Source organism: Liolophura sinensis, chromosome 1 (assembly GCF_032854445.1).
Source record: "Liolophura sinensis isolate JHLJ2023 chromosome 1, CUHK_Ljap_v2, whole genome shotgun sequence".
NCBI classification, from domain to species: Eukaryota; Metazoa; Mollusca; class Polyplacophora; order Chitonida; family Chitonidae; genus Liolophura; species Liolophura sinensis.
Window position 1 is genome coordinate 4,865,329 of NC_088295.1, and position 24,368 is coordinate 4,889,696.

Here is a 24,368-nt window from a genome sequence, read left to right on the forward strand (position 1 = left end):
CTACAGATGGTTTCTCTCAGGCTCTGGCTGCTTTTCTCCAACCATTTATGCTGACTACCATGATATAAGTGAAATACTCTTGAAGATAGGGTAAAAAACTTATCAAATCAAATGAAATAAAACAAGATGCATATTGAGGTGCAGTTAATTGTAGTTGTGTTGAAGGTAGGAGATATATGTTTAGGCCTGGATTACAGCTGTTTGTACATCAACCTTTAAACTTTTTGGTTAAACATTTTTGTTTGGCAAAGGCTTTTATCTAACACTAACACACATTATACCCCATATGTCTCATGACCTTTAATTGTTTGATAAGGCACAGTTTAGTGATGAATATACCAAGGGTCCAGGGGTAATGCGGCCACTGGTGTTGTCATTGGCCGTTTTACACACAACTCTCTTGGGTAACGTTATCGTCTTTCAAACACAGCGAAAAATTCAACTTCCACCACCAAACACTATGCATTGTGACGAGAATTTAAGTTTTGACTCTGAGAATGGACTTTGGGGGATACAGATATGATGTTATACAGATAAAATATGTTGTCACGGACAACTTGCATCTTTCAAAGTTAAAATATATTCATTTATTTAGAAAAATCTTGTTCAAGCTTACGATTATTACATAGGAAAAACAAAATGGACATTGTTTCGAAATAAATATTTTAACATAATGAAATTGAGATCAAACAATTCTTGGAATGAATTAATTATAAATGTATATATAAATATCTGGATGTTGAAGTACATCTACCTGCAAAATCACGTTTGGAAGAAAACAAAGGCTTTAAAATTATTCTATGCCAATGCTGTTTCTCTGAAAAAATTTATTAAATTTCACACAAAAAAATCATAACGTGGATCTATAAGATTGGTGAATCAATCAGAATCTAGCAAAATATGTCATTAGAAGAAAGCCCAATTTTACATAAAGTACAGTATGTATGGAACGCGTCTTGGATGTATAAAATCTGTAAAAGACAAACTCATGTATTGGTGAAATTGCATGGATAAAACAAGTGGACAGAGAAATACTGGTTGATGTCATTCGATGTTTATAGCTCGCCTGACTTGCTAGGTCTGAAGCAGGATGGGAGTTTACGCGTGAAACTCTCCTGGTTGATGGTTTCAGCCTGCCTTGCTGGTTAAGTCTGGTATCTGGAGGGCAACAGTTTAAGTGTGAAGTTTTCTGGGTTCAGGTAATACCGCGTGCCCTTAAATGAGAGGGCTATGAGTATGGCTGTGGTGACTCCGATTAAGGTAGAGAGAAGGACAATATTAGAGCGGGTGTGGGTAGTGGAACCTTCACCCTCCACAGGAATGCCATCTGGGTCAGCGGACTTCACCATGTCCGGGCGTAGATGACGTAACACCTGAAACAAAACAGATTTATGTAACATTGATGAATATATTGTAATTCTTCAACCTTTTCGCATATTTGCAAGGTGTTCATTGAAGTATATTCCGAAGAAATTATTCTGTGTAGTCTGATAACATTACACCTTTTGTGATGCCGTAAAATTGGCTAATCCAACTCATGTAGTTTTGTCTCCAAACTCAACTTCAAAAATGTGCATACATGTACCTTTGCCTGAGCAATGGCCCTGGCTGTTTTGACTATCATTGTCCTCAGAAATAAACCATATATTTCACAGACTACATTACCGTGCCTGGAAAACCTTTTTACTTTACCCACCGTAACGCTGCTCCTCGTCGTATACGTGAACTATTCTGAGTAAATAAAAAGTAAATAAATCAAATTAACCTAACACAATTGACCTAACTGTATCTGTTATATATCATTTGTGTTAATCAGACTTACCAAAATTGATAATCCATCACCCAGGTGTTTTACAACAAAGCCATAAGACTCCTCGGATGTTGTAGATGATAGACAAGACAAAAATATGCAGTCGGCAATATCTACCGTGTTAGTACCATGTGAAAGAAATTAATCTTCAGCCATATTTAGCATCGAAAAAACAATTCTAATCTGGTATCAATTCCAAATAACACAAGCAGTACCTCTGTAGATGCTCTGAAGCCAGCCTGAATAGCCCCATTCATAAAGCCACACCATACTGTTGCAGATTCTGTTCCTGCAAAGTGGACCCTGAAGAAAGCCAAAAAAAAAGGGTCATATCACCAAATGGAAATTGGGGAAAAACATCAAGGGATGTAATCAAAGAGAGATATTTTGCATGTGGAGAGACATATGTGTTTCCCACCCCTAATGTTTTTTCGGTCTCACTCACAAGTAGTGTTTTCCCATCCACATATCCTGTGGCTCTGTTTTCCTACCCACAGTGTCTTTTTGGCCTCACTCACACTAGTTTCCCACCCACGGTGTCTTTTTGGCCTCACTCACACACAGTGTTTTCCCATCCACATAGGTATGTGGCTCAGATAGTGTTTCCTACCCACAGTGTCTTTTTGGCCTCACTCACACACAGTGTTTTCCCACCCACATAGGTATGTGGCTCAGATAGTGTTTCCTACCCACAGTGTCTTTTTGGCCTCACTCACACACAGTGTTTTCCCACCCACATAGGTATGTGGCTCAGATAGTGTTTCCTACCCACAGTGTCTTTTTGGCCTCACTCACACACAGTGTTTTCCCACCCACATAGGTATGTGGCTCAGATAGTGTTTCCTACCCACAGTGTCTTTTTGGCCCCACTCACACACAGTGTTTTCCCACCCACATAGGTATGTGGCTCAGATAGTGTTTCCTACCCACAGTGTCTTTTTGGCCCCACTCACACACAGTGTTTTCCCACCCACATAGGTATGTGGCTCAGATAGTGTTTCCTACCCACAGTGTCTTTTTGGCCTCACTCACACACAGTGTTTTCCCACCCACATAGGTATGTGGCTCAGATAGTGTTTTCCTACCCACAGTGTCTTTTTGGCCTCACTCACACAGTGTTTTCCCATCCACATAGGTATGTGGCTCAAATAGTGTTTCCTACCCACAGTGTCTATTTGGCCTCACTCACACTAGTTTCCCACCCACAGTGTCTTTTTGGCCTCACTCACACACAGTGTTTTCCCACCCACATAGGTATGTAGCTCAAATAGTGTTTTCCACCGTCAATGTTTTTTTGTTTCACTCACAGAGAGTGTTTCCCAACCCATAGGGATTTATTGGTCTCACTTACAGAGAGTGGTTCCCACTCACATAGTTATGTGGCTCAGATAGCGTTTTCCCACCCATAGGGTTTTACTGGTCTCAGTCACAGATATTATTTTCCCACCCACATGGGTATGTGTCTCAGATAGTGTTTTCCCACCCACATAGGTATGTGGCTCAGATAGAGTTTTCCCACGGACAATGTATTTTTGTTTCACTCACAGAGAGTGTTTTCCCACCCATAGGGTTTTATTGGTCTCAGTCACAGATATTATTTTCCCACCCACATGTGTATGTGTCTCAGATAGTGTTTACCCACCCACATAGGTATGTGGCTCAGATAGAGTTTTCCCACGGACAATGTATTTTTGTTTCACTCACAGAGAGTGTTTTCCCACCCATAGGGTTTTATTGGTCTCAGTCACAGATATTGTTTTCCCACCCACATGGGTATGTGTCTCAGATAGTGTTTTCCCACCCACATAGGTATGTGGCTCAGATAGAGTTTTCCCACGGACAATGTATTTTTGTTTCACTCACAGAGAGTGTTTTCCCACCCATTGGGTTTTATTGGTCTCAGTCACAGATATTGTTTTCCCACCCACATAGGTATGTGGCTTAGCTAGTGTTTTCCTACCCACAGGGTTTTATTGGTCTCACTCACAGATAGTGTCTTCCCACCCACAGGGTTTCATTGGTCTCGCTCACAAGTCGTGTTTCCCCACCCATATATCCTGTGGCTCTGTTTTCCTACCCACAATGTCTTTTTGGCCTCACTCACACATAGTATTTGAAACCCACAATGTTTCATTGGTCTCTAGCAGAGATAGTCCCCCCCACCTCTCGCCACTCCTATGTCCTGTAATTCATGTATTTTTCTGCCCACACTGTCCTGAAAGTCTGGCACAAATTTCGTTTTAGTTTGAAGAGTCTGAGGTGGAAAGTATACCTTGTTTTGCCACTCGCTTTGGTCTCAGGATTCTTCACTTGATATACAATGGTCAAGTTTATGTTGGGGTTAACTACATTGTATATTCCAAAGCAATGTTTCCATCTTACTTTTGGTATGGATCTCTAAACCCCGAGCTGAAGTACTTAGTCGTTCCTGGAATCAGAGATTTTAGAAAACATCCACCATTATAGGGTTCCTTCTTCCAGTCCTTGAGGGCACTGTCAATGTAGTTCCTGACACCTGGGCCTAAGACAGCTTCAAGCATGTCAAGTATGGCCTCCTCTCGATCCTCATCCTGCCAGTAAAAAACAAACTGTACTGCTGACAATCCTGTCAGAACATAAACGGTATAACTCACAATGCTGTTGGTAAACATAAACTGTACAGCTGAGAATCCTGCCAGCAAACATAAGACGTACAGCTGAGAATCCTCTCAGTAAGCATAAACTATACACGAGACAAATCTGCCAGTAAACACAATCTGTACAGCTGACAAATCTGCTAGTAAACACAATCTGCACAGCTAAGAATGATGACGTATATACAATCTGTGCAGCTGACAATGCTGTCAGTAAACATAAACTGTACAAGATACAAATCTGCCAGTAAACACAATCTGTACAGCTGACAATGCTGCCAGCGAACATAAAATATACAGCTGAAAATCCTGCCAATAAACACAATCTATTCAGCTGACAATGCTTTCAGTAAACATAATCTGTAGCCTACAGCTGACAATGCTGCAAGCAAACATAAACTGTACAGCTGACAATGCTGCCAGTAAACACAATCTGTTCAGCTGACAATGCTGCCAGTAAACACAATATGTGCAGCTGAAAATGCTACCAGCAAACATAAAAAAGTACATGTATGACTATTACAATCGTGAAGACAATATACAGTCAGTAAACTAAAGTTTACTACCCAGTGTTGACAACCTAGTGAGTTAACCTACAAATTGTAGGCCTACAACAGACAAATCATGATAAGTATTACTGAGGTGATGACCACTGTAACAAAATTAAGCACTATCAACACCAATGTTATGCATACTACCATATGATGACCCTGTACTGGTATTTATTTATTTATTTGATTGATGTTTTACGCCATACTCAAGAATATTTCACTTATACAACGGCAGCCAGCATTATGATGGGTGGAAACGATGACCACTGTATTAAAGACCACAGTAATAAAGATTACTGTGATAAGCACTACTGTAGTGGTGACCACTGTAATGGAGATAACTGTAATAGAGACCACATCAATAAAGATCACTGGCTGTCATAAGCACTACTGCAGCAGCGACCACTGTAATGGAGATTACATTAGTAGAGACTACAGTAATAAAGATTACTGTGCTAAACACTACTGTAGTGGTGACCACTGTAATGGAGATAACTGTAATAGAGACCACATCAATAAAGATCACTGGCTGTCATAAGCACTACTGTAGCAGCGATCACTGTAATGGAGATTACATTACAAGAGACTACAGTAATAAAGATTACTGTGATAAACACTACTGTAGTGGTGACCACTGTAATGGAGATAACTGTAATAGAGACCACATTAATAAAGATCACTGGCTGTCATAAGCACTACTGCAGCAGCGACCACTGTAATGGAGATTACATTACTAGAGACTACAGTAATAAAGATTACTGTGATAAGCACTACTGTAGTGGTGACCACTGTAATGGAGATAACTGTAATAGAGACCACATCAATAAAGATCACTGGCTGTCATAAGCACTACTGTAGCAGCGACCACTGTAATGGAGATTACATTACTAGAGACTACAGTAATAAAGATTACTGTGATAAGCACTACTGTAGTGGTGACCACTGTAATGGAGATAACTGTAATAGAGACCACATTAATAAAGATCACTGGCTGTCATAAGCACTACTGTAGCAGCGATCACTGTAATGGAGATTACATTACAAGAGACTACAGTAATAAAGATTACTGTGATAAGCACTACTGTAGCGGCGATCAATGTAATGGAGATTACTGTAATTGAAACTTCTGTAACAAAGACTACTAGCTGTGATAAGTACTATCGTAGCGGCAACACTGTAAATGAGATTACAGTAGCAGAGACTACAGTAATAAAGATTACTGTGATAAGCACTACTTTAGTGACGACCCTTGTAATGAAGATTATTCTGTGATAGAGAGAACAGTTTATAAAGATTCCTGTAATGTAGATTATACTGTGATAGAGAGAACAGTAATAAATATTACTGTGATAAGACCACTGTGGTGATGACCACCGTTGTTAAACAGTCTACCGTAGTAAAATATTGAGATGAAGGCCACTAATAAGATGATTTCTCTATTGAGATCTAATTACTACCTACTAGAGCCGCTTACATTGTAGTCCTCCCCCGGTCCAGCCTTAGAGGCAGTCAGGAAGCCCACCAGTGCTGGATTGCCTCGTGCAGACGTAGCATCATAGACAATTCCAGCAGGGCCAAACTCGGGGTCCTGTAGCACTGTCTGAAAGCCATACTGACTGTTGTCTGTGTGGGGGGTGTCTCCGCGCCAAAATGCCTGTTACGATGTTTTCATTCAATCACAAGTATACACAGTGATGGCTTAGATGGAATCAAGAATGCTGCTAACAAGATCCACGTATTCATCCCTTTCATTCTTAACCAATTTTTATTTACTATAAAAACTATGAGAGAAACGAGTAAATTAATCCAGATTATATACAATTTAGAATCCAAATTCGACGTGTGTTGCTTAAAGCTTACCAACCTGCTGTATCAATGGATCTATAAATTACAGCTGAATGATTCACAAATCAAAACATTAACCAAGCTTTAGTATGTACTGTAATAAAGCACATGGTGACATATGCATGGCTGAAATTTGGAACTTACCTCTTCATAGGTGAAGATAAACTTGACTATATAAGCCAGTGGTATACTCTTCAGCAGGTTCAGCTTTATGGAGGGTAGGGGCGGGGTGTAGTTAATGGCACCTGTAATCAAATCACTTGTTTTACCTTGTTACACCTGTCCTTTGACAGCAAACAATAAATAGTTCATCAATCAGGTATATGAATTTGACAGCAAACAATAAATAAGTCATCAATCAGGTATATGTATTTGACATCAAACAATAAATAAATCATCAGTCAGGTATACGTACTCCAATCTAACTGAATGCCACTGTATCACAATCTTGATGGTTGCTTATGATGTGTCATATACATGTGCCAAAGAGTGCACGGTCATGGTGAACATCTTTATTACATTACAATAGCCAGCTATGCATTGAAGGACAAAGTCGTTAAGTACTGTTACCTGCATGATGAGGGGGGATAGCCAGGATGGTCCTCTGACACCTCACCTGTAGACGACTACTTGTTACCAGCGTCACGTAATCACCTGTCTGTCAATTGAGATGTATAGTCGTATAGTTCACATGTATATGTCTGTATGTCTGAAGTATAGAGCTTATCAAGGTTCCTTGAAAATTACATGACATGCAGTGGTACCCATAGTTATTAAGACACTCTCTCCATCAGCACTCACCTGAACGATGTGTGTGTGTGTGTGCGTGTGTGCGTGCGCGTGTGTGTGTGTGTGTGTGTGTGTGTGTGTGTGTGTGTGTGTGTGGCTCATCTGAAGGACGTGTGTGTGACCCACCTGAATGATGTGTGTGTGTGTGACTCACCTGAACGATGTGTGTGTGTGCGTGACTCGCCTGAATAATGTGTGTGTCACACACCTGAATAATGTGAGTGTGTGATTTTTCTGAATGATGTGTGTGTCACACACCTGAATGATGTTTGTGTGACTGGCCTGAATGATGTGTGTGTGTGACTCACCTGAATCATGTGTGTATCACCCATCTAAATGATGTGTGTGTAACTTTCCTGAATGATGTGTGTATGACTCTCCTGAACGATGTGTGTGTGTAACTTTCTTGAACGATGTGTGTGTGTGTTACTCTCCTGAATTATGCCTGTGTGACTTACCTAAATGATGTGTGTGTCTCACCTGAATGATGTATGTGTGTTACTCTCCTGATCGATGTGTGTGTGTGCGTGTGCGTGTGCGTGTGCGTGTGTGTGTGTTTGTGTGTTTGTGTGTGTGTGTGTTTGTGTGTTTGTGTGTGTGTGACTGACCTGAATGATGTGTGTGTAACTCAACTGAATGATGTGTGTGTTACTCTCGTGAATGAGGTTTGGCTTGCCTGAAGGGTGTGTGTGTGACTGACCTGAATGATGTGTGTGTAACTCAACTGAATGATGTGTGTGTTACTCTCCTGAACGATGTGTGTGTGATTCATCTGAATATGGTGTGTGTGTGACTTGCCTGAATTGTGTGTGTGACTGTCCTGAACGATTTGTGAATGACTCACCTAAATGAGGTGTGTGTGTGACTTGCCTGAATGGTGTGTGTGTGTGTCTCTCCTGAACGATGTGTGTGTGTGTGTGTGTGTGTGTGTGTGTGTGTGTCTGTGTCTGTGTCTGTGTGTGTGTGTGTGTGTGTGTGTGTGTGTGTGTGTGTGTGTGTGTGTGTGTGTGTGTCTGTGTCTGTGTCTGTGTCTGTGTGTCTGTGTGTGTGTGTGTGTGTGTGTGTGTGGCCCCCCTGAATGATGTGAGTGTGACTCTTCTGAATGATGTGTGTGTAACTCAACTGAATGATATGTGTGTTCCTTACCAGAAGGATGTGTGTGACTCACCTGAACGATGTGAGTGACAGGGTGTTTCACTAAGATACTTTTCCTGCCTATCATCTGCACCAGGTGTGTTGAGAGCTGCAACAGACCCCCCTGTCATAGAAACACAAAGAAATAATGAAAAAAAATTACAAACCAGGGTCAAAGGACTCAGTTGTTGACAATGTTCTTATCATTACAGTAAGAAGATTGGATTTCACCAGCTCTAATTTTCCTTTCTATTTCCTGCCCATTTATGCATATCTGCTCTATACGCCCCAGGAGAGCCAACACAGCTGTGCTGGCAGCAGGAGAGCCCACACAGCTGTGCTGGCAGCAGGATGGCCCACACAGCTGTGCTGGCAGAAGGAGAGCCCACACAGTTATGCTGACAGAAGGAGAGCCCACACAGCTATGCTGGCAGCAGGATAGCCCACACAGCTATGCTGGCAGAAGGACAGCCCACACAGCTGTGCTGGCAGCAGGAAAGCCCACACAGCTGTGCTGGCAGAAGGACAGCCCACACAGATGTGCTGGCAGAAGGATAGCCCACACAGCTGTGCTGGCAGAAGGAGAGCCCACACAGTTATGCTGGTAGAAGGAGAGCCCACACAGCTGTGCTGGCAGAAGGAGAGCCCACACAGTTATGCTGGCAGCAGGATAGCCCACACAGCTTTGCTGGCAGAAGGACAACCCACACAGCTGTGCTGGCAGCAGGAGAGCCTACACAGCTGTGCTGGCAGCAGGATAGCCCACACAGCTGTGCTGGCAGAAGGACAGCCCACACAGCTGTGCTGGCAGGACAGCCCACACAGCTGTGCTGACAGCAGGATAGCCCACACAGCTGTGCTGGCAGCAGGACAGCCCACACAGCTGTGCTGGCAGCAGGAGAGCCCATACAGCTATGCTGGCAGAAGGAGAGCCCACACAGCTGTGCTGGCAGCAGGAGAGCCTACACAGCTGTGCTCGGCAGAAGGAGAGCCCACACAGCTGTGCTGGCAGCAGCATAGCCCATACAGCTGTGCTGGCAGAAGTAGAGCCCACACAGCTGAACTGGCAGCAGGATAGCCCACACAGCAGTGCTGGCAGAAGGAGAGCCCACACAGTTATGCTGGCAGAAGGAGAGCCCACACAGCTGTGCTGGCAGCAGGAGGGCCCACACAGCTGTGCTGGCAGCAGGATAGCCCACACAGCTGTGCTGGCAGAAGGCCAGCCCACACAGCTATGCTGGCAGCATGCTGCATGTATGATGAGATTGTTGCTGGATAGTGGGCAAGTGATTTTTGATAATCGGATAAAATTGATAATTGGAGGAAAGTTAAAGAGGACTGGTGTGTTTGTGCTGACCTTAACCCTGCTCTCCCTGCCAGCGTATTCTGCTGGTTTGGTGAATACATCCAGCCCACCCGCTGAGTTGATATACATCAGGAAGTAGAGGAGGGTCATCTCTGAAGACGCCAGCCCAAATATACAGCGACAGGCAGCATCCACTACCTCCTTAGCTCCTGTAACAAAGTGTAGTCTACTGCAACATAACACATACAGGACAGGCAGCATCTACTGCCTCCTTAGCTCCTGTAACAAAGTCTAGTCTACTGCAACATAACACATACAGGACAGGCAGCATCCACTGCCTCCTTAGCTCCTGTAACAATGTCTAGTCTACTGCAACATAACACATACAGGACAGGCAGCATCCACTGCCTCCTTAGCTCCTGTAACAAAGTTTAGTCTACTGTAACATAACACATACAGGACAGGCAGCATCTACTGCCTCCTTGGCTCCTGTAACAAAGTCTAGTCTACTGCAACATAACACATACAGGACAGGCAGCATCTACTGCCTTCTTAGCTCCTTAACAAAGTCTAGTGTGTTCCAACATAACACATACAGGACAGGCAGCATCCACTGCCTCCTTAGCTCCTGTAACAAAGGTTAGTCAACTGTAACATAGCACATACAGCAGCAGGCAGCATCCACCACCTCCTTAGCTCCTGTAACAAAGTGTAGTCAACGGTAACATAACACGTACAGGACAGGCAGCATCCATCACCTCCTTAGCTCCTGTAACATAACACATACAGGACAGGCAGCATCCACCACCTCCTTAGCTCCTGTAACAAAGTCTAGTCAACTCTTAACACAACACAGAGTTCTGTGGATGAATTATAACCCTGCTGACGCAGCACTGTAACTGGAGAGCCTGTCGCCAGTGAAAAAAGAATAGCTATCTAAAGGTCACAGGTGACTTTGAACCAACAACCTTTATTTTAGTTTGTCTATTGTCAAACAGTCTCTGATTCAAATAACACATCCACGTATAGTTTTAAAAGCTCACATTCAGTCTCACTGTTAACTGAAATACATTTCAGTTAACAGTGGTTGCATTTTGTCGCAACAAATGATTGGCTGCATTTTGTCGGTTTGATCAAACAAATAATATCGAAAAGGTCCCCCTGACGGATAAGGATAATAAGCACATGTTGTTCAATTTTCTTTTCTTTTGGTGTAATTACGCCATACAACTACTGTTTCGGGGCTTCTCGTTGATATAAAACATATAATTTTTGAGTACAGTGTAAAACACCTTGCAATGAAAACATATTAAAATTTTATGCTGATTATTGTGTGGAGTGAGTTAAGACACTTACCCGTAGTCCAGAGATGCTGGTCTTTATACTGCTCTACTGTGATGCCATCACTCTGCAGAGCTTCCACAGATGCCCTGATATCACATGTATGAAATCTCCTCTTCAGTCTTAGCAGCTGTGTACAACAAATTCAAAACAGATACCTCAGGAGCCTTCATATGGTACAAGGCTTCCAGAGGTGGACAAGTCATTTACACCTTCTGCAAAACTGTGTCTGTCTGATTGGGTCACTTGTGCAACAGTATTCAGGCTTTGTAGTGAGGAAATCAGAGTGCTTTGAGAAAACTGTTTTCATGGTAGCTTTCTACTCAAACACCTTAACTTAAACATCCTGACAACTGAACTTATTAGGGTTGCATTCGAGCCTGACCCCATGAGTTTTTTTCGGGCATGACCAACACTTTAGCTGAATGACCGGGTAAATGACTACTGATGGAAACAGTTATTCAGACTGTTTCGGACTCGATCAGTTAGTCAGTGTGATGGAATAACTCACGAAGTGACTGACAGATTACCTTCTTTGTGAAGAAAAAGAGGTCGACTCTGGCCGTAAAGGACATCGACGGTACATAGGGAAGGGCCTCACCATGGGGTCCCGCTGGGTTGAATGTGTCCAGACGAAACAAGTTGAGGAGGTACTGCAAGTGTGGCTGTGGCCTAAATATGAAAACAAACAGAGGAGATACTGCAAGTGACACTGTGGCCTAAATATGAAACAAGCACAGGAGACACTGGAAGTGAGATTGTTGCCTAAATATGAGAACAAATTGAGGAGATGCAGCAAGTGGTATCGTGGTCTAAACGTGAAAACAAGCAGAGGTGATACCGCAAGTAAGATTGTGGCCTAAAAATGAAAACAAGTTGAGGAGATACTACAAGTGAAGTCGAGGCCTAAATATGAAACAGCTGGAGGGAAATACTGCATGTGAGATTGTGGCATAAACATGGAGACAGCTTGGTGAGATACTACAAGGGAGATTGTGGCCTAAACATGAAAACAATGTGAGGAGATACTACAAGGGAGGTTGTGGCCTAAACATGAAAACAACGTGAGGAGATACTAGAAGGGAGGTTGTGGCCTAAACATGAAAACAACCTTAGGAGAAACTACAAGTGACTTAATAGCCTAAACATGAAATACTGTAGGTGAGATTGTGGCCTAAATATGAAAAGAAGTTGAGAAGATACTGTCAGTGAGGTCGTGGCCTAAGCATGAAAACAACGTGAGGTGATATGGTAGGTGGGATTGTGACCTAAATATGAAAACAGCCTGAGAAAATGGGCCTACTGTAGGTGGTATTGTGACCTAAATATGAAAACAACCTGAGAAAATGGGCCTACTGTAGGTGGTATTGTGACCTAAATATGAAAACAACCTGAGAAAATGGGCCTACTGTAGGTGGTATTGTGACCTAAATATGAAAACAACCTGAGAAGATACCTTAACATGATAACAAGTTGAGAGGATAGGCCTACTGTTGATGGTATTGTGGCCTAAAAATAAACCACATGCTGAGGAGATAGTACAAGTATGATTGAGGCATAAACATGAAAACAACCTGAGAAGATTGGCCTACTGTAGGTGGGACTGTGGCCTAAACATGAAAACAACCTGAGAAGAAAGGCCTACTGTAGGTGGGATTGTGGCCTTAACATTAAAACAACCTGAAAAGATAGGCCTGTTGTAGGTGGGATTGTGGCCTAAACATGAAAACAATCTGAGAAGATACTGCAAGTGAGATTGTAGCTAAACATGAAAAGATATGGCACAAGTGGTAGTATGATAGCGTGTATGTATTAGCATGCTGTGTTTACCTGCCCACCCATTCTCCTCCCAGGTCCCAGAAGTCAGCATTTCCATCTGCGGATTGCAGCTGGGACGTTAACGTCCTACCACCTATACGGTCTGGGGAAAAAAGAAGGAAGTGCTCCATAAACCATCAGATTTACATACCATCACATTCGCATACTTGCAGCTTCCTGGCTCTTCGACAGATAGCTTTTGGACACTACACAAGAACAATTACTTGGCCCTCCTGAAAAACTCTTGGCTATGTCTCAACAAAAACTGTCATTCGTGCAATAACATTTGGATACCATTCTGACATACATACCTATTGAGAACAATCAAAACCACTCCTTAGACAGTCCTCAAAGTATATATTTGAGAAAATGCTAAAATAATTTTGGGTAACATTTGATTGAAACATCCACGTACTTAATTTTCACGAACATTTGGCTTTCTGTGACCCCAAAGATACTCTTCTCTTGTAACCTTTCTCAAGGCAAGATTTGGGCAGCTCTCTAGATAACAACTAGGATAACTGTGAGGATAACAGTAGGGCAACTCCAAAACTAACGTCCACGCTCACAAGAAAACTTTGAGCTCTTGTCAAGATCATGTTTGGTCCTTGACTAAGAAAATGTCAAGATAAGACATTCTTACTGGAAAACTGTAAAATGACTTTTGGGCAATTACCAAGAAAGTATCTGAAACATTTTGTAGAAAACAGCTGAGCACATCCAAAACTAAAATTTGGGCCTTAACCACGAAAATAACACCAACAAAACATTGGGCACTTGATAACCATCAAGCACTTCTCAAGATGACCTTTAAGATGTTCGAACCCCTCTTAAGCCAAAATCTCCATTTTATCTTTTGTAGCCCCAAATATTCATTGAATGGTAATATGTGTATTTACACATGTCTTTATTTCAGTTTGCCTAGTAATTTGGCCCTCAATCAACGCATATTTTGAATCTACACGACTGACCTTCCAGCTGTGCCGTGTAAGCTCATCTTACCTTTAGCCTCCAATATAAGCACTCGGAGAGTACGGTCTGTCTTAAGGAGATGGTAAGCGGCAGAGAGACCCGAGAGCCCTGCCCCTACAATCACCACATCCGCGTCCCGGGATTCCATCTCCCACTAAATCCCTGCCCCACGGGATGAACTTAACACCCACAGACTGATCCAAATAGCGACATGCTGAACCCGATGACTGGCGTGGGATGTTCAGGACATCGGGGAATGGTGGTGGTGTTGAGGGGTAAGGGAGCCAGGGCGAACTGTCTAGACGTTTGTTAAGCAAATACTGCACCAGGATGATCTAGTTGTTCACAGACGTGCCGCTGTGAGCCGTGTCGTCTATCGATTCAATGACACAACAGCCGCGGTTAACCGCGCTGTGTCAAACGTCAGGTACACACTGATCATCTCCCTTTAAATAATACCTGCTTTTCTGCGCGGGCAGACCTGTCCTTTCCTACAGTCAATTTATTGTATATACATGTATTACAAAACGTAAGCACTGTAACTCAAGCCGTCATAAGGAGGCATTTAGTGCTCAACCTCAAAAGGAACAGCACAGCATGATATTTACTGACCCAATGGTCAAATTTAAATTGAAGAGTGTTTCAAAATAACTCTATTAATTAAGTAGAGGTCTACTTAAGTTCCACTTGTTCTGATATTTCCCTGTCTGTTTCAAAGATGACTGAGACCTTCTTCAACAACAAAGCGGTTATGATTTGTACATGGCGTATGATCACAAGGAAATGTCATTGTATTTTTGACCGTCGGTCACCAGTGCGCGAGGGAAAAAAGAAGAGGCACCAACCCAGATACCGGGTCCGTTAGCACAGTTGGCAGAGCTTCCGCTACCGGGGGAAAGCGGTTGATCCAGGGTCAATCCGGGGTCGGGTCACACCTAAGACCTTAAAAGAGGAAAAAACTTCCTCGCTTGGCGTTCAGCATGAAAAGAATAGTGCAACGACCGGTTGACTCGTATCAGTGTAATGGCTCGGGGAGGGGGGGGGGCAGCTTTCTTGCCTTCGGTAAAGTCATCTCAGTGAAGCAGCACTACATAAAGAGCGGTGGAAATCCGTCCTGCAACAAGGAGGCTCATTACATGCACTATAAGGGTTCCTTCGTCGTCATATGACTGAAAAATTATTATGTACGACGTTAAACCCTAAGCACTCACTAACTCACCAGCCCAGATAGGCTACATGATCTACATACACACATATCCCAGCATGGGGGGTTACCGTGACACGATTGTGACGCACGATGGCTGCTTGCTGGGACATATATGTCCCATTAATCATCACCTTCAGGAGGCGGTCAAATGCATATATCGCTCAAGAGACTAAAAAATATATATGCCAAGCTCTTAAATGTCCACCTAAAGTTTCTGCAATATCTAGAGACGAATAGCGAAACACTAGGCCTATGTCACGATACATTCCCGCGGCAATTGTAAACAGGCCATGTACGTGGCAGAGAGCCTTAGCTCCTTAGGCCTATATTAATCACGAAACTTCAGTAACCCACGAGAGTGAAGTGCAGTGGCATTTGCACACTTGCAGCATTTCATTTCGAAGCTTTTGTAAGCACAATATTTGTTAAACTCTGATGATTCTGAGCGCTCACAGACAGCTTGCGTGTTACATCACCCGTAAATGGTCATAGAGCTAGCCACGTCACATATTTTATAGTTGTTGTAATTACTCTACGTGCATACACTGAAATGTGACTCGATACTTTCCAATACTGATGTCAAATGTCTCAGTACGAACAAGTAGGTATAGCAGGATGATATTAAAACTAGGTTTCGAAATGTAAAACATTTTGTTTGGTTGTGTTCATCTCCTTCTTCTCGTTCAGGGCCCACAGTTACCTCATCTTACTTACGGGGGTGTTTATCTCCTTCTCGTTCAGAGCCCACAGTTACCTCATCTTACTTACGGGGGTGTTTATCTCCTTCTCGTTCAGGGTCCACAGTTACCTCATCTTACTTACGGGGATGTTCATCTCCTTCTCGTTCATGGTCCACAGTTACCTCATCTTACTTACGGGGGTGTTCATCTCCTTCTCGTTCAAGCCCACAGTTACCTCATCTTACTTACGGGGGTGTTTATCTCCTTCTTCTCGTTCAGGGTCCACAGTTACCTCATCTTAGTTACGGGGGTGTTTATCTCGTTCTCGTCCATGGTCCACAGTTACCTCATCTTACTTACGGGGGTGTTCATCTCCTTCTCGTTCAAGCCCACAGTTACCTCATCTTACTTACGGGGGTGTTTATCTCCTTCTTCTCGTTCAGGGTCCACAGTTACCTCATCTTACTTACGGGGGTGTTTATCTCCTTCTTCTCGTTCATGGCCCACAGTTACCTCATCTTACTTACGGGGGTGTTTATCTCCTTCTTCTCGTTCATGGTCCACAGTTACCTCATCTTACTTACGGGGGTGTTTATCTCCTTCTTCTCGTTCAGGGTCCACAGTTACCTCATCTTACTTACGTGGGTGTTTATCTCCTTCTTCTCGTTCAGGGTCCACAGTTACCTCATCTTACTTACGGGGGTGTTTATCTCCTTCTCGTTCATGGCCCACAGTTACCTCATCTTACTTACGGGGGTGTTCATCTCCTTCTTCTCGTTCATGGCCCACAGTTACCTCATCTTACTTACGTGGGTGTTTATCTCCTTCTTCTCGTTCAGAGCCCACAGTTACATCTTACTTACGTGGGTGTTTATCTCCTTCTTGTTCAGAGCCCACAGTTACCTCATCTTACTTACGGGGTGTTTATCTCCTTCTTCTTGTTCAGGCCCACAGTTACCTCATCTTACTTATGGAGGTGTTTATGGAGGTTCGATTAATTCATCTTACTCTTGGAGGTGTTTGATTGCTTTTTCTTGTTCAGGATTTTAGTTCTGTTTTGAACATGGTCGTCTATTCTGGTTTGGTTTTGCTGTTATCATTATGTTGAAAACCATTTACTGGCTCCTTTTTTCAACTTTTTCTCGCCACGATATGGCTGAAAAAATGCCGATGTGGAATCGATGCCATAATCATTCATTCATTCTTTTTCAGTGACCTCAGTTACTCCATTTTACTTAAGAGGTGTTTGATTGCCTCTTCTGGTTCAGAGACCTCAGTTACTCCATTTTGCTTAAGAGATGTTTGATTGCCTCTTCTAGTCCAAGAGACTTCAGTTACTCCATTTTACCTAAGAGGTGTTTGATTGCCTCTTCTGGTTCAGAGACCTCAGTTACTCCATCTTACTTAAGAGGTGTTTGATTGCCTCTTCTGGTCCAGAGACCTCAGTTACTCCATCTTACTTAAGAGGTGTTTGATTGCCTCTTCTGGTCCAGAGACCTCAGTTACTCCATCTTACTTAAGAGGTGTTTGATTGCCTCTTCTGGCCCAGAGACCTCAGTTACTCCATCTTACTTAAGAGGTGTTTGATTGCCTCTTCTGGTCCAGAGACCTCAGTTACGCCATCTTACTTAAGAGGTGTTTTATTGCTTCCCTGCTCGGTTGACTAGAGCTTACCTTGTTGCATTTAAACCAGTGGTCTTAAATGCCCTACCATTTTAGTCCTCCGTACTTGTCCATTCAGAACTTTCTTAATTCTTGTTTCTCTCATGCTATTAGAAATCTTAGTACAACAGTCAACTTGTGATATATCGTTTACCATTGTCTGGTCTAATCCTTTAATGTTATTTCTGCTTCGCTAGCAGCTCATTTAAGGTTTTATGAATGTTAATGCAAGGGGTGTCATTCGTGGAATTTTGTCGATCTCAAATGCAGCATCAGAATTACGTAAACAAGGCGTGTAGGCATAGCATATCCACAAAAATACTTATGCATTCACGGTGTATTTGGAAGCTGCATTTCATCTAGGACTATATTATTGGATGTGCACAGAACCAAATCATCTCAGTTACTTGATAATACCACGATGTGCACTGAACCAAATCATCTCAGTTACTTGATAATACCACGATGTGCACAGTACCAAATCATCTCAGTTACTTGATAATACCACGATGTGCACAATACCAAATCATCTCAGTTACTTGATAATACCACGATGTGCACAGTACCAAATCATCTCAGTTACTTGATAATACCACAATGTGCACTGAACCAAATCATCTCAGTTACTTGATAATACCACGATGTGCATAGAACTAAATCATCTCAGATACTTGATAATACCACGTGTACATCATCTCAGTTACCCGATAATACCACGATGTGCACAGAACCAGATCATCTCAGTTACCTGATAATACCACGATGTGCACAGAACCAAATCATCTCAGTTACTTAATAATACCACGATGTGTACAGTACGAAATCATCTCAGTTACTTGATAATACTACGATGTGCACAGACCAGATCATTTCAGTTACTTGATAACAACACCATGAGTCCATGCAGGGTTCAGCGACTTATTTACAAGATGAGGCCACTCCTCCCACTATAATACTGGCCGCCGTCATGGAAGTGAAATATTCTTGAGTACGACGTAAAACACCAATCAAATCCTGCATGTCACGTAAGAACAAGCACGCCATACTGGTTGAGCACAAAAAAAAACGATCTAGTTGTTTAATATCCACAAATTTGTACACAAAAGTTATAACCGTTTTCATATCCTTTAAAATGCATATATTGGTAGTGAGTGTAACATTTTGAAATCACTTTTCCGGGACGGCGGGACGTTGCATAATTGAGTTGAAGGGCTGCACAGCTATCCCAGCTTATTAGCCGAGGGAACATTTCACACATATGAATATGCGTTTTAGACAAATTTCTGGTGACTGAAATTTTCAAAATAACAAATGTTTGAAGTCAACCTTCATATTCAAAGACTTAAAAGGTATTTTAAACAAAATTAGGTGTATCTATTACTTTTTGAATTATTTTCACACCAATTTACACTCATAACCTATAGCAAGAAAATCTCAATCAATTTGACCTGAAAAGAATAAAGGATTTAAAAGGATTACATGCTTACTCAATGCCATCAGCCTAGACTACCTGGACCCGGTTGTTCAAAACTGTTCTAAGACTTAAAACCAGATTTAAGACAAATCTTCAGTTTTGTACTCAGCCCATAAATATTTGCATTACAGTATATTAAATATGGACTAAAAACTGCTGCTGTTATACTTTGACTTTGTACAAGTGCAATGGCTGCGGAATTTGGCTAAAATCTCAGATATAAAATATGACCCAATACCAGCATAAGCTAATACACTTTCAAACAACTAGACCATGGAGACTATTTGGCGTGCATTCCATTGTGCCCATGCTTCGTCGCTTTATCCCAATATTGTGATGCCTGTCACAATTTGTGATCAGGAACACTCAAGGCAGGATTTACTTATCTACTGAACACTTTATGAACGATAGGAAAACATGCACATATAAATTAGACAGATTCATACTAGCTGGTGTAACTTCAGCTATGGCACAATTGTATCGCAGAGTCGGTGGTTCCGGGGCTCTGGGTTTCCTTGACAAGTGACAGTACATTTTTATACAAAAACATACAGCATAGTAACAAACAAGTTTTAACAAGGTTTACAAACATACAATTCTAACAATAACGTACATGACTGGTCCTGATATGCAGCGTTGCGGTGGATTAAAACAGTAGGTGGTCACCAAGCCTACAGTTCCACTGCAAGACTAGATTAAAACAGATTATGTGTAAGGCCTGCTAACATTCACAATACAACATTTCTCCCTTCGTTAAATTCGACACGTCCTCGTGTCAAAATGCGCCAAGTGCAAAACTAACAATATGTTCGGTGAAAAACATATTATTTAGGCATATTTGGCCATGTAAACAACACCACGTCATCTCCATTATGTGAAATATAATTTTTAACGGTGTATTGAGATAATTTTTAGGAGGTTTGCGCCGCCGACCATAAACATCTACAATATGTGTTAATCTTACATTCCCTAACTCATACATCTGCTGAATTTCATTGACCACGTTTCCAAAGTCATCTGTTAGCTTGTAGTCAAGAACATCCGCATGTCTCAGGTCTTCAACTGTTGCGTCAGTGGGTGCCACTTTAACACTCAAAACGTATTCTTTAGCTGAACTCGTATGGAAGGCGACCTGATTCGTTAATCCCCCACTGTGTATGTCAGTTGTCACGGGGCTTGAAGAGTGAACGGCTGTTTCTGTCGGTCCTGGGATGCGATCTTCATTTTGTTGCAAATATTTCAGAGCACTTCTGTCCAGGTTAGCTCTAACCACCCATTCATTACATCTGTTAGGCTGGTTCTGCCACTTAATCAGAAAGTGGTCAGAACCGCAATAAAACCTGCGCTTCAAAATCTTCTCTGTGACTTTGGGTCCTGTCGTCAAGGCACAATGTTCATTTGACGATATGGTTGGCACAGGGTTCCCTTTGCCTACCAACTCATCCGTCTCTGTTTGGCAGGAGGCATTCTCTGTTGGATAGGTAACCTGTATAGAAACACTCACACCTGTCACATTCTGTGTCTGCACCGCTTCACAGCTTGTGTTCACCTCACTCAAACTTCCATTCCCAACTTCTGTACATTTGTTGATTCGCTGCTGATATGCTGACCTTCTCATTTGGTCACGGCGAATGGTTGAAGGGGATTTCTTGATAGAACAAACGCTGATTGTCAGCTGTGTCTCTGGTAGTTTCCCCCAGGTGAAGGTAACCTGCATAGACTGCCCATTATGGTGCTGAAGTGACCAGTGTGTCGGGTGTAGGCTTACCCCAAACATGCTGATAATCTGGTACACATCTATGCTTGGCACTGTCATGTTGGTCATCTTAATTAATTCACAGCCGATGTCTTCTCTCTGGTACACGGAAAAGTTTAGGAACACAGAAGGTCCTAATTGCTCGGGTTGCACTCCACCAAATTTACAGTTATCACTGACCACAAGGCCCTAAAATACTTAAAAACTATTAAGCCATCCAATAGTAGGTTACATCGGTGGTCACTGATCTTGCAGTCATGCCAGTATGAGGTAAAGCATAGGGCAGGAAAATCGCACGGCAACGCAGACGCGCTGTCTAGACGCATTTACCCTCAGGAGACGTATAAAACAACAGAAACAAGCACGTTTAACAGAAAATTGAATTCAGTAGACCTTGAGATACAAAGGAATAATAATTCCAGAAATAGAGAAACCACTGAGGTACAACTCAGTTATCATCTAGATAACAATCCCACTGTAGCAGCAATAGATCCATCTGAAGGACATCCATTGAAATACCCTTTAACCGATATCTCCAGCAGAGAAAACCTGAAACGCTTGCAAAGGGAGTGTCCAGATTTCAAAGACATGATAGTATACTTAGAAAATGACACACTACCGGACGATGAACGGAAAATCAAGACCATTGTACATACATCTTTTCAGTTTGATCTACTTGACGGCATATTGTATCACTTCTTCCAGCCACGATCTAAAAACGTAATTAAAGCAGAACGCTTAATTCCACAAGTAGCCCTACCTAAAACATTCAGATCAAACGTACTTGCGTGCTACCATAATGCCAAAGCAGGAGGTTGCCACAAAGGGGTATCATTAACGTTTGCATCCATAAGAGATAAGTATTTCTGGCCAAGAATGTACCAAGAAATCAAAGAATACATCTTAAGCTGTAATGTCTGCCAGGAAACCAAAAACTACCCTCATGCTCGTAATGCACCTCTGACTTCTATGCCAGTCACGTCGGCATTCAGCCGATGGCACATAGACTTCATTGGACCTTTGACAACAACACCAGATGGGTTTAAACACATCCTCTTAGTTACTGACAGCTTTACACGATGGCCAGAGGCTTTTGCCTTAAAAACGCAAGAAGCCACCGAAGTAGCGAAGGTGCTGTATGAGCAAATCTTTACTCGTTATGGTGCACCACATGCCCTCCTTTCAGACAGAGGTAGAAATTTCATGTCAAAGTTAGTCAGTGCTGTGTGTGAACTTTTTGAAGTGAAACGAATCCACACAAGTTCTTACCATCCCCAAACTAATTCTACTTGCGAACGACAGAATAGAACCTTCATGGAAATGATGCGTGCTTACATTACACCAGCCCATGACAACTGGCCGTCTCTGCTGCCAGGAATAATGATGGCTCTTCGCATGTCTCCCGGTGTCAATTCAACAGGACACTCACCGTTTGAACTTACATTTGGCAAACGAATGAACATGAATTTTGACACTGACAAGGTTCCCAAAGAAACATTAGGAAAAGACGCTAAACAGCATCTCGAAAACTTAATAGAGCATTTAAAGCACATAGAGAAGGTCACAACTGAAAATATTCAGAGAGCACAGGTAAAAAGTAAAACTTATTTTAATAAGACATCCAGAGCAACCTCAATTAAGGTGGATCAAAAGGTTTGGTTGTTTGATCCTAAAGTTAAATTAGGGAAGTCGAGTAAACTAACCAGTAAATGGGTGGGACCATTTTACATCACAGTGGCGCATCCTAATCACACGTACAAACTAAGGAGGTGTTCGGACGACTCTCCCATAAAGTCACTGATAAACGCCCAACGGCTTAAACCATACATTGATAAGCCGGGTGTTGAACAAACACCCACAACAAAGGATACAGATATTGATGCCCAGAAGAGCGAAGTCGTAAAGGGCAACGATATAGAAAAGATACATAAGATGAAATACTTTGGAAAAGTTAAAAAGTATCTAATAACGAAAAAAGGTCAGGTAGAGAATTCGTGGGAGCGCGCTGAAAACATTCCACAAGAACTAAGACAGACTTTTCATGTGTCCAGAACGGCATCAGGCCGACAGCGAAGGAAACCTGATAGGGTAAAATACTTTGTTTAGTGAGAAATTTGAAAGTGGTATCGGTCAAAGATGACACGGGTTGAGTTTACTTTCAGATATCCTTACCACTGTTTTTTCCGACACTCGGTATAACACACCAACTGACACATAGTGTCATAGTGCTAACAGGATTGATCACCCTGTATGGTGTAGTTTGCCACCCCCATGTCCCGTTCTCTAATCTTTACCCTCTCTTCTTTCTCTTTCAAAGGAACATCTGGACGTATTCACAAGTTGATGATCATCCTGACTTTACTGCTAACCAAATTTGGCCTATCCATCGCTACGACACAAGTGCAACGTCCAAATTACGGCATTGTGTTCCAAGAGTTAGGAACTATTGGCTTTGCACAGGATTATTGGATACATACTTATGAATTTAAAATGCCACAGAAGGCAACGATACAAAATTTTAAACTGTGTAGTCAAAAACACCACACTGTTGCTGTTTGCTCCGCCTTGAACCAAGTCATTTCCCACATAAATGCTCTACGGTTATCTAGCAGTCATCTGGTTAACCGAACAGTTGATCAAATTATGGAGCTCATTCCCGAAAAGCCCCAGTCGAAAAGGATTAGAACAAGACGATCCTTATTACCGTTTATTGGATCTATATCTAAAACACTTTTCGGCACAGCGACTGTCAGTGATATGAAGGTACTATAGCAACATATTGAATCAATCAGAAAACAAAACTTAAGAATGGTCAGCTCAACCTCTTAATATTCCAAAGCAATTAAATCTTACATGGTTCCAGGCAAATTCCATAAGGAAAATCCTGACAAATACCTAACATCTGGTGTGTGCTCATCTTGTGGTCACACACGGAGGTTTTACATATCCACTTGGGACAAGGATGTTCCCAAATAGTTACACTGTATTACCAGAAACTGACTCCGACCGCAAACCCCTGTACCCAGCTGGAGCATATTTAGACGATTGACACTTACACTTGGATAAACGGCCTAGTATCACATTAACAATATAAGACATTTTTCTTTATGCTCTTATTGGGTGCCTTGTTAATTTGACGGAGCAAATTACTTAAGCAGAGGAGGTAATGTTGTATTGTACACATGAAGTATACGTAAACTAAAAAGATTGTCTAATTGATATTAAAGACTATTGTTACTAGATTTTCATATGGTGTCAGTTATGCATTTTATATTTGTATTAATGTAAAGAATTATTGTATGGCTTTATGTTTATATCCATATGTGAATGAATTATGCATGTACATGTTACCAGTTAGGTTATTAGATTTCATATGGGTGTCTACTATGT

The 24,368-nt window shown here is 42.1% G+C and overlaps 1 protein-coding gene across 3 annotated transcripts; it reads right to left on the bottom strand.

Moving 5' to 3' along the window:
• Positions 1-319: 319 nt before the first annotated feature.
• Positions 320-15,055, bottom strand: LOC135461383 (probable flavin-containing monoamine oxidase A). Of its 3 annotated transcripts, none has more exons than XM_064738449.1 (12): positions 14,230-15,050; positions 13,240-13,330; positions 11,940-12,081; positions 11,425-11,539; positions 10,120-10,277; positions 8,797-8,886; positions 7,410-7,497; positions 6,984-7,084; positions 6,469-6,648; positions 4,193-4,380; positions 2,026-2,113; positions 320-1,373 (listed from the first exon to the last, which is right to left on the bottom strand). In XM_064738449.1, the coding sequence occupies exons 1-12, from the start codon at positions 14,345-14,347 to the stop codon at positions 1,146-1,148; spliced, it is 1,587 nt and encodes a 528-aa protein (XP_064594519.1). In that variant the 5' UTR covers positions 14,348-15,050; the 3' UTR covers positions 320-1,145. The 3 variants fall into 3 exon arrangements, 2 of the variants coding, with proteins under 2 accessions (XP_064594519.1, XP_064594520.1); XM_064738450.1 differs by having other exon boundaries at positions 1,231-1,731; positions 14,230-15,055; XR_010443355.1 differs by having other exon boundaries at positions 1,323-1,373; positions 4,083-4,380; positions 14,230-15,055.
• Positions 15,056-24,368: the final 9,313 nt, after the last annotated feature.